Source organism: Papilio polytes, unplaced genomic scaffold (assembly GCF_000836215.1).
Source record: "Papilio polytes unplaced genomic scaffold, Ppol_1.0 DF823868.1, whole genome shotgun sequence".
In the NCBI taxonomy this organism is placed as follows: Eukaryota; Metazoa; Arthropoda; class Insecta; order Lepidoptera; family Papilionidae; genus Papilio; species Papilio polytes.
In genome coordinates, this window is record NW_013525336.1 from 1038453 (window position 1) to 1053257 (window position 14805).

Below are 14805 nucleotides of genomic sequence, written 5' to 3' on the forward strand. Positions count from 1 at the left end.
GTACCCAGGGTGCCTGGTTTAGGGGGGCGCCACAGGCGCCGTTTTTGCTATTTTTGTTATGGGTTCGTATTTCAGTGAAGTTAAGTTTTAACTTTTAAACTATTTGATACATTAATTCATGTACACAAGCACCAAAATCTCGAATATTTTAACATTCTGTTAAAATTGGTAAATAAAGAGAGCACGAAGAAAGTTTTGATTTTATTGTACCAATTTTGTGTAATCTATACAGTTATTTATCTGTATTCTCCTTTTGTGAACCATTATTTTCTTTTTGTAAATGTCGTAAATTGTAATTTTGCGATGTCTGAATATCTAAATGTTTTGATTTACGATATGATTTGGTATAAGAGAGTTTAAATTATAATTATCCTTCCTGTCAATAAATTTGTATTAATCAAAATGAGTGACTCTGCCATCCAAACCTTGGAGTCAGCGGCACAAATATTGATGGTAAGAAATATTTTTATAAAATAAATGAATACTGTTAAGATCAGAAAATGCTTTGATTAACAAATAAAACTCTAGTCTATTTGACCACAACTCTCTTTTATTGATATTCACTTAAAAGTAAAAAAAAAACAAAACCATTTTCAGATTATTTTTTATTATGTTGTAAATAAATAAGTGTAAAATAAATAATACTGTAATAAATTTGAACTTTAAAGCGAAGTTCTTTATGTTTAACTTCGTATTTTGAAATCTTGAATATACATTTTTATGCTGAAATTAGAATTTATTTATGTTGTCATTAACTTTATAGTATTAAATATATATGTTATGAACAAAAGGCTTTTGCAAATTACATTACATCTATGTTAATAAATGTGATTCATATAGATTTAACCCTATTCAAAAAATATCAGAACAAAAATATCAGAACCTTGTAAACAAAGTCTTGAATTTAGCATGGTGTAATTTATTAATTCAGTGGTTAATTTTCCATAGTCTTATTTGCAATTATTTCATTGCACTAACCAAACAATAAAGCAAAATAAATGAAATTATTTCAATGTGATTTTTTAGGCACCACCAAACCTGGTGTCACCAGAACAACGCCATCAAGCAGAAAGTGTCTTTTTAGAATTTCGCACAACAAAAAATCCTTATCAACTGTGCCGCGAGATTCTCGAGAAGTCATCATCGGAATATGTGCTCTTTGAAGCTGCTGGTCTGATAAAAGCAGGCCTGATAAGGGAATGGAGTTTATTATCTAAAGAGGATACTTCATCAATAAGAGAGTATTTATTAAATTATTTACTGCGAAAAGAAAATCCTGCATTTGTGAAAGAGAGATTACTACAGGTAAGCTTATAATCAATTGCCTGAAAATAAATCTAACTAAATCTCAAAAAATTTCTTTTTTTTTTCAGACTATAGCCATAATCATCAAAAGAGGTAGTGTTGATGATGGAGGTAGAGAAAGGAAAGCTTTATTGGCTGAATTAGAGAAAATAATTGTAAGCCCACCTATTAGTCAACAGAGGCTAGCATGTTCCTTGATATTGGCTATAATGCAAGAATTTGCAATCACAGTTAAAACGGCAGATGTTGGGTTAATATGGGAAGTGCATTTCCGTTTGAAGAAATCATTTGAAACATTGAATTTGAAGCGTATATTTCGCTTCACGATTGGAGTATTGGAACAAATCATACGCTCAGGTCATCCACCTGAAGGTGACCAAGCAATGCTAACCAAGCAATTGATTACTATCATAGAAACTATACTATGCTGGAGTCATGTATCACCTTTACTGTCAAAACGATTGATTGGTGCATTTGAAGCTATCTACGAAAGCGAGACAGCACCTGCATTGAGGTTAAGTATGAACTGGCGGGACACTATAATGAAACCAGAATTGATTGCATTGTTCTTTGAGCTACATATATATGTTCGCTCAAATCCTGACCTAGCTAATCCTTCACTGACTTGTTTAGTGCAATTGGCGAGCTTAAGTGGCGTAGTAGTGTCGGCCAGTAATTTAAAACAGCAGTACCTGGAGCATTACGTGAACAATTTTCTCCGAATGTTATCATTCATTCAGCCGAATCACAGGGAAATGCTCGGTATATCAGAGATATATCGCAGATTGATACAGTTTTTTACACCTACCTTGATAGCTGGGACGCCTCCTGATTTTCTTCAGTACTTGACAACTTATACATGCCATTGTATAAGAGGTTCAATAATAGAAGAAGGAGTAAGTACAACTTGAATAACTAAGTAAGAAAAATATGTCGTGGCTCCTACGTAAACTGTCGTACGTTTCGAACGCAATTTTTTAAAGAGAAAACTTTAAACAATCTTTAATTACATATCAAACATGAACATACTATAGACAACCAAAATCAATGCAGTTCTTTTTAAAGTTACTAAACAGAAATTAATATTTATCAAGCTAATTTATAAAACAATGTTGTCAAGTTAAAAATTTTGTGTTACATTTTTCTATATAGGACTCATATTTTTAATGTAACATGTTTTTTTACTTTAGTTGAATGAAGACACAGTATTAAGAGAAGCATTGAACAAATTCTTGCACACTTGGAGTTCTTTGGTGCATGATGTTGATGGATACACAACTGAAACATTACAAAATCCATGCATAGAAGTGTTCAACACATATCTCCAATGCAGATTAGCTCCTCCCGATGGTACCAGGTAAGGATTTTTGTCTATAAAAATGTAACACAGAGAAAAAGACATTATATTTTAAACATACACTAAAAAAGCTTCTAAGAAAATCTTTTCCGCAAAGCCCTAATGGCTTACTGATTACTATTTCTATGACAGAAGCATTCATTCATTTGAAATAACATAAATTACGTTTACATATTAACCGACTAGTTGTGCTAGTGGAAGTCGGGTCTAAAGTTAAACATTCATTATAGGGGACTTGAAGCTAAGGATGGCTGTGATGAAGATGTAAAGGATGATATAGAAGAAGATGATAGACAGTTACATAATGAAGTGTTAATGACAATAGGTGCGATGGCTCGTAAGGCACCTGCACATTGCTGTCATTTACTCTTCACTTTATTGCAAGATAGAAGCAAAAGGTAAATGCTACGAATTGGTGTTTATAGTCACGGAATTAAATTTCCTTCCCATGTAAATTGAATATCGTGCACTATCACTGTGTTTCACTGTAATTGCAGTGCAATACAGGTGTTATTTTTTATTATAGGTTGGAAAGTCAACTGCAATTAATGCATACTGGCAAGGTACTGGTTTCTGGAGCAAATCAATTGTCGATGCTGTTTGAAGATTTGCATTGGATTTTAATGATAATTGGTAAGCAATTATTTTAAAAGTTGAGGTTTTAACTTATCTAGTGTCATTAAATCCATCTTTGTTATCAAATGTCGTTAAGGTGTGTACTTTTAAAGACATACAAAGCAATATACAGGATGTCCAGGAAAGATGTGTACAATGGACTAACATAGATTCCTTGGTCGAAAATGTAATTTGACTCAACTTTCCTTTATCCAGAGTTGCAAAGTTTAAGTGCTAGAGGGATTTAAAATTTGCTAATTATTTTACATTTATTCAAGGGGAAGAAATCTGTGGTAGTCATTGTCAGTCTTTCTGGACCAAGAAAACCTGAGTGATTCCTTTGGGGATATTAGAAATTGACATCCCCAGGCCAGGATTTTTATGGTCTTATATATTTTAGAATAAATATTATTTAGGACATTTCCTATCGACTGATGGATCTGGTGAGGCGCGCACGGAGGCGAATGTGCCATTGGAGCTGATGAGGTACAGCATCAGGGAGAATGCCAACGTGGATGCTTCACTGCGATACTTGGTAGGCGAGACCACCGCGCATGAGAACATCGACCCCATTATCAAGTAAGAATACACCGTCAGTGAATAAGTCAGTTTATAATCTTACTGTGTCATATTGTATACTGATAGACTCAATATTGGATTTTTTAAATCTAAGCAGGTATATGCTATTTTACTTCATATCTTAATTTTTAGTATCTCATTTCTTACTTCTTATTAATATTATAAATGTGAAAGTTTGGATGGATTTTTATTAGAATTCGGCATAAATGTAGAGGACAGTCTGGAATAACACATGATAATTACTTTATTTTATTTCACGCAGAAGTCGCGGGTGAAAGCTAGTATATGTTTTCTGTGAACGTTATTTCTTATTTTAGTAATAGACCGTCTCTTTTGACCTTTAACATGTTTTCCTGCGTGTAAGAGATCGTACATCAATTGTTGTGCGAATTTAAAATGCTAATTGTTGCTTGAAGGTCATTGATAAATTGATAAGAAAAAAAAATCGAAGACTTGCTTTGTAGCTACTTTTTGATGTTAGAAAAATGTAAGGCTACTTTTTTGGACTATGTTTAAAAAGTTTTAATGTTTTCTATACTAATACAGTAGAACCTAATAACTCAAACCACGGTAACTTAAAAACGTCTATAACTTAAAAAAATAATATGTGCCCTTCCCATCAGAGCCCAAAACTTCTACAACATAGACCCTCTATAACTTTTGTATGTGTTGAAATAAAAGTTACGTTATCACTAACATAAGCTGTTTTTATTAGTATTTGAATCACGCGGACGAAGTCGCGAGCAATAGCTAGTAAATAATTACAACTTGATTAATTGAATAACCCAAAAGACAATTAAATAATTTTATTTTATATTTTAAATATTTAATTTACAGATTAATTGGTTTAATCATACGTATAAATGAATGGGAGTGCGCGGCGCTGGAAGCCGGCTTCGGCGGCGTCCTGAGTCCGGAACTTTCCGCGACCGTTTCTTGGCTGCTCAAAGTGTGGGCCAATTCATACTTAATGCTGGACCCCGCCGACTACACTGAAGTACGTAAATAAATATCTATTACTTATATTATAAAGAGGAAAGATATGTATTTTTGGATTTTAGAATATATTGAAATAACGCGAAAACTACTGGGCTGATTAAGTTTTTTCACTATAAAAAAATTATGTTTCACTGAGGGATAATTGATTAATATTGAAGAGTTTTCCGTGTTTTATTGGGGCTAGTCCGATTTCCCATACAAACACGGCGTGGCAAACGAGCAAGCGACCATCTGAATTCGCCAAAATGGCGAAGCGACCGCTTAATTTAATCGATGGAGGAGGAGACGCACATAAAGAGTATATTTTCCCTCCCTGTGTCTCCTCCGCAATCAAATCCACTTTCACAAAGGGTGGTAAGGGATAGGGGTTTTTAATTAGGCCTCAGGCACCACACTCATCAGACTGCTCACTGAATTGCCACTTCATGTCGTGTGTAGTCGTGGTGTTGTACCAAGCGTCAGTGCTTTCGTGCGATGTTAAAGCGGGTTCTATCACTAAGTGTAGGGTAGAAGAACAGTGGTAGAGCCCGCTTTAACATCGTACGAATGGGCCGGCTCGCCCGTTGTAATACGACGACCACACAGAACATTCGTGAAGTAGGAGCAATTTCGCGTTTCGCCTGATAAGTGTGGTGCTAGAGGCCCAACTTTAGTCCCTTTTCCTTCCCACCCTTTTTCTTATAAGAAAAGGATGGGAAGGGAACATAGATTTGACGTAGAGATGCATAGGGAAACGTCCTCTTATGTGTGTCTTCTCCGTCACTTAAGGGTAGGCAAGGAAATCGCTATTGCGAATGCGTTGCCTACAGCGCAGCGGTCGCTTTGTCAGTTTGGCCGATTCGCCACCTTATGTAAAAAGAAGTATGTGGACGGCCGGGTAGACAATTTGAGTGACGTTACAGATGTCGTCAGTGATAGAGTGCGCGTTCCGACACGAGAGCGAGTGCGCGTCGTGGGCGGTGCGGCGGCTGGCGGGGCGCGCGCGCGTCGTGCTGCGCCACCTGGCCGCGCAGCCCGCCGCCGCGCGCCACGCCGTGCAGCTGCTGGCGCACCTCGCGTATGCCTACCCCAAGTTAGTTACTCATCTACCACACACATTCAAATGTATAGTACACTATTATCTTCTTAAAGTGCCATCTTCCGAAGTTCGGCGATCATTAGGGCGACTTTCGTTCTTGACGCCGCGGCTCTGAAAAGTGAACGGGTGCTCTTTCCATTCCCCTGGCGTAGGTTTTTAAGCCAGGACGTTCTTCTTTCAGGACGGGTTTCAGGACGTTACTCTGCCGATGTTCCGAGCCACCAACATATTTGTATTGATCTAAACAAATATTGGCGGCAGATTAATTCACTTTTCATGGCAATATTTCAATTGTAATATTCTACTTGTGTTAGATAGTAATAATTTTTTTTTGTTACAATAGCCTTGTTACCTTAAAAAGGTTTTTATAAAACAGTATTTATTTTTGTACTGTATATCGTTATATGTGACTTTTACAATAATCCCATAATTATATGCTTTTACAGTCGTAATCAGCTAGCGAACTGCGAGGAGTTCGTAGCGTTGGTGGCGTGGGAAGTGTCCGGGAACAATCTGCCGGGCTCTCTCAGGAAAGAACTGCATAAGGTGTTTGCCCGACTTGCATCATATACTGAAGGTAAACTTGTAATGTTTTAAGCAATATTGCACTACTAATAGAGGATAGTCTGAAAAAACACATAAGCTACTTCCTTTTTTTTTAATCCGCGCGGACGGAGTCGAGGGCGAAAGCTAATATTTCATAAATATGCTGTGTATTGCTGAAATCCTGCGCCACGAAGTTGTGTGTTTTATTATATTAGTATAGATATGATAAATGCTGTAGAGGGTATAGGTAGAGGTAAAGGTAGAAAGAGATGGATGTTTTGCGTAAAAGGTGACATGATCAAAAAGGGAGAGATGACAGATGTCGTATGATAGAGTTGTGTGGAGGAAAACTTTTTTTTTATATAATATAAGGTGGCAAACGAGCAAGCGGCCACCTGAATCCACTGAAATGAAAAGCTACCGCTGCCCATAAACAACCGCAATTGAAGTTGCGTTGCCAACTCTTAATTGACGGAAGAGACGCACAAAGAGGAAAATTCTCCTTCCTATGCGTCTCCTCCACCGTCAAATCCACTTTTCCTTCCCATCCTTTGCTCTAAAGAAAAGGGTGGAAAGGGAAAGGGACTAAATTAGGCCTCCGGCACCACACTTATCAGACGAAACGCGGAATTGCTTCCACTTCACGCCTGTTATCTGTGTGGTCGTGGTATTACACCGGGCGAGCCGGCCCATTCGTGCAAAGATGTTAAAGCGGGCTCTACTACTTTCAAACCTGTTGCGCCACTACGGGAGCAGGATAAGGATGATGAGGGTGTATGCGCAGGCGCGGGCCGCAGCTGCCTGGTGGCGAGCACGGCGGCGCTGCAGCAGCGGCTGGAGGCGCTGCTGGGCGCGGAGCAGGACACGGAGCCGCTGCGCGCCGCGCTCGCTGACACCCTCGACTGCTACTGCGGCATCGCGGAGGGCATGCTGGAGGTGACGTTTATTGTACTAGCTGTCGCGACTTCCTCTATGCTATTCACTGATGACGTAGCTTTGTAATAATAAATGTAACCTAACCTAACCTAACCCGCTGAACGGATCTCGATGAAATTTGTCAAAGGTGTAGTGGATAGTCTTGAAGAAACAAAGGCTACTTTTGATCGCGAAAATTGTTAAGGTTTTCACGAAAGAAAAATAAAAAATGAAGTTCTCAACCTAGTAAAGATTAAATTTCATTATTAAAAAAAATACTGTCTGTTTAAATAGTAATAATTAAATATACTGGGTAGTTTTAACGGATCAAAGGCGTAGATAACCTCTCATGTATATGTAACCTCGCATATATATATCTATGTATGTATGTATCTCTCTCTCTCTCTCACTCTCTTCTACCTCCTAGCTTGTGTTCCGTCCGTTTAGCACCACCGTGTACGTGTTAGCAGATGTCGAGCATGGACGAGCAGGTGCGCATGGTGCTGAGCGCGCTGGAGAAGGTGCCGGGCGTGGTGTTCAAGTACCACAACTACGCGGCCGTGGTGCTGCCGGCGCTCAACCTGCTCGCCAAGTCCGCCAAGCACGCCATGCACTGCCAAAACCAGGACACCGTTAATAAGTAAACATTTATGTTATTACGAGCAAGGGCGGATCCAGCTTCGTCGCTAGGGGGGATCACATAGTCGTAGTCAAGACAAGAGCTTGACAAAATATGTACATATATTGACCGACCAGCTCAAGGGGGGTCATGACTCTCCCCCCTGTGTCTGCCATTGAATACGAGCTGTTGCCCGCAAACTTTGTTAGCATGATTCCCCATTTTATGCAGTATTTTTTTCTAATTAATCTACCCCTTAAATTAAATAGCGTGAATATATAGCCTAAACCTGCCTCAAGTATACATTTTATTAAGAAAATGTTCAAAAATACCTATTCCCGTGAGGTTTCATTCGCATATTATAAAAGCTTTGTTTTATTGTTTACATTTGTTTTTCAATTGCAAATGTTAAAATTCAAATGCAATAAATAATAACGAAGGCCTTTGACATTGGATAGCAATATTTTGCCATAATCTTACTTTTTTGCTGCTTGGCTTGCAGTTTGTGTCACTTTCTCACATATATATTTTACTCAAATTATTGACCCCTAAAACTAAATAGCGTGAAAATATATTGCCTATAGTAGGGCATCTATATTAAAGAAAGAATTATTACTTTTTACGTTTTATTATATTAGTATTTGTATATAGATATAGATGTCATGATTTTACTTAAATTTTGTTACAGATTCGTCGATATATGTCACACGACCTTCGAAGTTTACGCTCGATGGAACTCTGGCAAGATTTCGAGCATACCTCAAGATGTAGAAGAGGAAGCTTACGATGTACGTCCTTATTCTAGTAATTTTCACTATTGGAATCTCCGAAAATATATTGTCATTCTTCGTTGATAAATAAGACACATAATAGACAGTATAGACCTACAAGGACCTTAAAGCATTTTTTGTCATTGACAGGGGGCTACTAGTTTTATAGTTACCAGTAAGTGAAAAATTCCCAACTTCATCGAAATTGTCCCATCTTGATAACAAAACCAAAATTATAAAAATGGTCACTTTACCGTGCTGTTGCCCCTCACTGGTTAAAATGAAACTTTTAGGATGTCGATTTATAAATATATCAACTATTAAATGACGAATGGATTCTCGCAGTCCAAGTGATGACGGATGATAGATTTATCTGGAGACCCTACAGTGTGAAAGGAGGTGATGATGATGGTTGATGGTGATGTTTGTTGTGTATCAGGACATCATAGCGCTGATGCAGCTAGTGCGGTGGCTGTCGTGTGGTGCGGGAGGCGCGGGGGGTGGCGGGTGCGCGCGCGGCCTGCGCCTGCTGCTGCCGCTGGTGACGCCGGCGCTGCTGGCGCTGCCCACCCTCGCGCACTCCGCCTTCCGACTGCTCAGAGACCTGGAGCAGGCTGATGAGGTACTAGGATAGCATAGCGGAGAACTGATAGCATGTGGAAGAGTGAAACAACGATTGCTTAGTGCAGACTACATTAAAACGTTCCTATTTGCGCATACATGACTTTTAAAGTACGATCTTAAAATGTTCTAATTATTAATGTTGCCTAATTATTACTGTTACCATGGCAATATTGCTTCGTTGCTGCTATTGGCTTGTAGTTTTTTCTCTTTCCCGAATGACATTTTTTTTAATTCATGCACTCTAAATTAGCGTGAAAATATAAAGCCTAAAGCATCTCTTTGATATAGGGCTATTTATTAAAAAAAGAATTATTCAAAAATATACTGCGATTGCTGTTACCAATATAATAGGTGGTTGGTGTACTAGAACTTTGGAGAAATGTGACAAAAGGAAGGTTTTAAGGTTTCTTTAATTAATAGTACAACCAGCGATGTAGTATTTTATTAACATATATTGTTTTGTTTTTCAGTTAACAAATCTACCGATACAAGATTTCAACATGGTGATCGCTGCTCTGCGCATCGGTCTGACCGCAGTCTCCAGCGACGTGTCCACACTCTGCTGCGAGACTATAGTCGGTCTGTCCAACAGGGCGCAGACTATGGGCGAGGACAACAGATATTCAGTCGCATTATTAAGCTTGGCTCAATTATTACTAATGTTAATATTAAAAATGGAAATACCACCAGATTCTATTCCGGCGGCCGGTGCTGCGATTTACTCTTTAACGTGTGTAAGACCGTCTCTTCTAGAAGGTTTAGCAAGACAAGTGATAGACGCGTTTGCAGCTAACGATCCAACTAATGTACCGAGATTGGAAGATGCCTTCAGGTTGCTAACTAATGGAGTTCTCTTTGACGGTTATAGACCACACAAGATAAGATTCCAGGATAATTTCGATAAGTTCCTGTCGAGTGTGCATGGATTCCTCATCGTCAAGTAAGTTGCTATGAGTAGAAATCGATATACCCAAGTATAATCGATGTTAACATCGATAAATGTTTGACATGACCTTGTACGATGTGACCTTTGACTCTTCAAAGTCACTTCTATATGTCGTACAAATATTTAAAATATTATGCCGTTTTCAAATGATTCAGGCTTTGACAATTATGTAGAAAAAAAAATTCTTTAACCACAAATATGTGGCTTGCTATTGCAAATTTTATGAATATAATTGATCGAGTAAAATTGATAGTTAAATATGAGAATGGGGATTTTTTTAAGGGAATTTAAAATCCCTCCTTTGGGCTGTGTGACGTTCCATTGATGGAGAATTAAAAAATAAGCTTTTTGTAGTTTTCTTGAATAGATTCTCAATTTTGATACTGTTTTGGCCTAAATAGACGCCTTAAGGCGAATCTCTAAATCAACGATATCTCATTTTTAATTCGATAAACAAAAATATCAATTTTATGTAGAAATTAAACTTGAAAATGTTTACCTTTAAAAACATAATTGAATAAAATACTGTTAAGGATAATTATCCTTTATTTGCTTCTAATAAACGATTCAAATTAAATTTCGTAAAAAATCTTTGTGGTATTTGTTTAGCCGCAGATTGATTTGTAATTTAAAGGGCATTCAAATGTTGCAAGTGACCCATAAATACTCTTTGAATATCCTAAAATACAATAGTACTGTATTACTCTAATAATTATTTTTTATAAGAAATGCAAAAATTTTCATGAAGCAATTTACATTTTTTTACAAATACTAGATTCAATTTCATTTGGCAGATATACAAAGCCCGCTTCGTTACTCCAATGCCCTCTGTGTTGCAATAATACAACACAAATGCATTATTTGTAGCAATAGCTTAAATAAGATTTACGTATTTTTCAATGATAATCCCGTGAAAAAGTAGATTTAATGTTCCACAGTATTGAAGAATTTCTCCATGTATCATTTGTAATTGCAAAGTACTGGAAATCGTTAAAATATAATCTTATAATGTATTTAGCACTTATTCATATTTATTGCAGGTTTTAAGTCCGTCTCTCTGAGAAAGTATTCTCGTATTGTAAAATTTATTAGAGTAATTTTCTCTATATTCTACTGCGTAAATAAATTCTTATGCTAATAAGTAAAACACCATTTCTTAATTACAGTTTAAGTAACATATTTTCTAAACAAATAAGTGCAAAGCGTACATTAGTCGTTACTAAATATTATGTCAATTCTTTATGTATTTTACAAGGCTAGTTATTTTGAATATTTAAATATATATTTCTAAATTATAATGTTGATTTGTTCGAGAGTATATAGTTTCTCTTTGTTCTTTAAGTATTAATTATATCTTTATGAATTACATTTCTCCATTGTATTGAAAAATAAATGAAATGTGAATGAAAATTCACCATAACTTGTAACCTAAGTCCGAAGATAGTGTGTTAGTACAATGTGAAAAAAATATTTTGAAATCGGTGGTAATGAAACTACGAAATACGGTATAATTTAACCACTCGCTGTTCCAACAAGGAAAATAGTAAGACAAGCCTTTGCATTGCATTCCTCTCTAGTCTGTTATGTCTGATTTTAATAAATGGATAGGCTATAAGGAGCAAATGGGCACAAAATACCACTTAATTGTGCCTTTGATTTTCGTCATTTTGATGCTGACGGTAGTGATTCGAAATTCGGAACAAAGCAAAAGTTGCCATTTTCTAGCAAAATACCTATCCATTTATAGAAATCAGAAATTATTTGCAAGGAATCTTTTACTTCCTGTTAAAATTGTTTTGTTAACAGTCATTCTTAAATAATTACTTAAACTATTAGTATTTATTGTCACATTAATTTCTGTTACAATATTTAGTTAAAATGGCAACAAAATTTTTAAATAATTGCTTAAAGACGTTTATTTCAAAATATTTTTGCTACTGTTTATAATTAATTGATAATTACCATAACTATTTTCGACATCCATATAATTAGATATGAATTAATTTTCTGTCAATTTCCATTACATTTTCGATAAAAAATATAAATAGTTGTAATGCAATCTTCTATAAAAAGTGCCGATTATTTTATGCGTTCGTTTGAAATAGAGTATTATGATTGTCAAGCTTGTAGTTGTCGACATTTAAAACATCTATAGATAGGAATTTTGTAAATATTAAGATCACAATTTACTACCTCTATGGTAGATTATTACATTTCTCTGTATCATTTAAGTTTAATAAATTGTACAAATTTTTACGTATAAATACAGCTGTTTCATTTGCCTTTATAACAAGAATTATATTTTATGGTTGTAAAGAAAACACGCTTACGGGAATGACCCTCGACCCTGCATCCCTACATCCCGATAGCCACCAGTGGCACAGTTCATAAAAAAATAACTGTTAATATTTAATTAAAAACTTAACCTAGATAATTGAGTCCATACAATCTATGACTGGCCTGTAAAACTGTCCAAGTTTGAAGTGGGCCTTTTGTTGCCGCTAAATGCCACTAGGATTTGGCATAAGACGACGATATGAATGAATAGGTCACAGCTTGTGCTTAGGTCCCACTAAAAGCGCTCGTTTTTGTGACATAAAACACTACAGCTACAGGAACTTTGGTGGAATAGTTTTTTGGTAGGTGCTAATTATAACCTATCTAGCAACATTTATTCTTTTTGTCAATATCAAAAATGAAGTTTAAATGACACATTACGATAATGTCATAATATTTTATTTTACATTTTATACAGAGTGTGTGTTTTGTATTTAGTCAATAACTAAATTTAAAATGATGTGCGAAGGGCGAAGTCTTTTAAATACATCAGCTGCGTCATCAAAAATAGGCTGTGATGAGGATCCCGAAGTTGTAGCGGTCAAGAAGTACGTTAAAGATTTATTAAAATCTCGTATTTTCCTTGGTCGTTACTTAGAAAGGAGATTAAACAATCAACTTAGCTGCTACCGCGATATTGTACTGTTGAGTCCTGCCGAAACCGAATTGAAACGAGATTTATTAGAAGCGGAAGCCAAATTGAGAAGCATATTTTCCAATGGACTTTGGATTGGAGTTACATTTGCAGAAAAAATTGGAATCTCCAGTGGCGTTTGTATTTGGACGGAGATTGATGATCAACCTCTGGGGGCTTTTTGGTTTCAAATTAAAAGTGTCAGGTTTAGAGAAAACGAAGTTATTCTGACATTAAAATGCATAAGGCATATTTCTGATGCTTATCTGGAGATGGAACCGATTCTCACGGGATCGGTAAAGAAAAATGTTGAAAGCTCAGAGAACATTCTAGATAACAGTGTAGTATCATTAAAAGAATCTTACAATGATTTGCTTACCAGTATTAAAAGGGCCTTATCAATAACAAATGTCAAGGAGTTTTTCACATTTTTAATTGCATTTGCTATTGCAATTGTCACAGGTAGTACAACCTTTGTTAGTTTTCTTGGTAACTTCATATTAGCATTAATAAGAGAAATTTCTATATTTGTTAAAAACTCCACTCCTATGTTCTTAGGTATTTTGGACTTTTTTGGCAAAATTGTTGGTGGGTTTTATATACTTTTAGCAATGCTGTTTAAGCCTAATACACCTGTTAAAGTGAGTCGAAGGGCGCTTCCTTATGATGGTCAGTTACACAGCTATCATCAATTTAGTGGCAAGGATTTTGATTAGTTTTATAAACAAAAGGTTTATATATTATTACATTTTGTAACTGTCATAGAAACAATGTATATATCCTAATCACTGGCTTGGTTGTAACTAATGCTTATATGAGGGGTAAGTAGTGTTTTAGTCCAATATCATTCAGCATTTTTTATATCATATTTTTATGTTGCCTTTTAAACAACATTCCCGTTTCATGCATTTTATCTTCATTATTAGAGTTTCTATGTCTGTTGTACAAGTGTAAAATTGTATTAGTACTTGAAAGGCTGATTTGGTATCTTTGTTTTTATATTGATATTTATTGCATAAATTAATTATTTATATACTAAATTTGTATTGTTTTTATTAACTGTCTCACCAATTACATAGAGTTTTATCCAGTATTATGTAAGACAGAACAAGCAAGCAATAAAGACTTAACTTTATGTGCTATATAAAAATCATGTAAAAGTATTGTTTACTTACAAATCAAACATGGGCATTTTAATAACATGGCTCTAGTGCAGTGTAATGGCTGGTTTACACTATGCCTGTACAGTAGGATGATTCCATTGGCCTGGTGTGTATAGATCTGTTTTTAATATTTATTGTTAAGTAGAAAATCAGTATCCTACCATAGTAGCAGTGCAACACTGAATCACGGACATTTACGTCATGCCCCCTTTGCCAGATGTCATTATTCCACAGAGTACTTTGTAACATACTGAAATAGAGACCAATCTTCGGCCTAAAATTGGGTAACACGAAGAAAAGCGCCATCTGTATTTCATA

General features: G+C 35.9%; 2 protein-coding genes across 2 annotated transcripts; both read left to right on the forward strand.

The window, feature by feature from the left end:
* Positions 1-267: 267 nt before the first annotated feature.
* Positions 268-10827, forward strand: LOC106103157 (exportin-4-like). Its single transcript, XM_013282833.1, has 15 exons — positions 268-453; positions 1027-1305; positions 1374-2201; positions 2496-2662; positions 2893-3060; positions 3189-3295; positions 3694-3856; positions 4694-4853; positions 5758-5927; positions 6380-6510; positions 7264-7415; positions 7865-8034; positions 8702-8801; positions 9223-9405; positions 9878-10827. Exons 1-15 carry the CDS (start codon positions 403-405, stop codon positions 10349-10351), a joined length of 3303 nt encoding a protein of 1100 aa, XP_013138287.1. The 5' UTR covers positions 268-402; the 3' UTR covers positions 10352-10827.
* Positions 10828-13056: 2229 nt separating this feature from the next.
* Positions 13057-14799, forward strand: LOC106103111. The gene has a single exon (XM_013282778.1). The coding sequence runs from the start codon at positions 13147-13149 to the stop codon at positions 14038-14040; it is 894 nt and encodes a 297-aa protein (XP_013138232.1). The 5' UTR covers positions 13057-13146; the 3' UTR covers positions 14041-14799.
* Positions 14800-14805: the final 6 nt, after the last annotated feature.

What these genes read in the sequence shown, in the direction of transcription:
- LOC106103111 (XM_013282778.1), top strand. Translation starts at nt 13,147, where the DNA reads ATGATGTGCGAAGGGCGAAGTCTTTTAAATACATCAGCTGCGTCATCA.
- LOC106103157 (XM_013282833.1), top strand. Translation starts at nt 403, where the DNA reads ATGAGTGACTCTGCCATCCAAACCTTGGAGTCAGCGGCACAAATATTG. An exon ending in GTTCAATAATAGAAGAAGGA is followed by an intron (nt 2,202 to 2,495) that starts GTAAGTACAACT and finishes TTTTTACTTTAG; the next exon opens with TTGAATGAAGACACAGTATT. An exon ending in TTGCAAGATAGAAGCAAAAG is followed by an intron (nt 3,061 to 3,188) that starts GTAAATGCTACG and finishes TTTTTATTATAG; the next exon opens with GTTGGAAAGTCAACTGCAAT.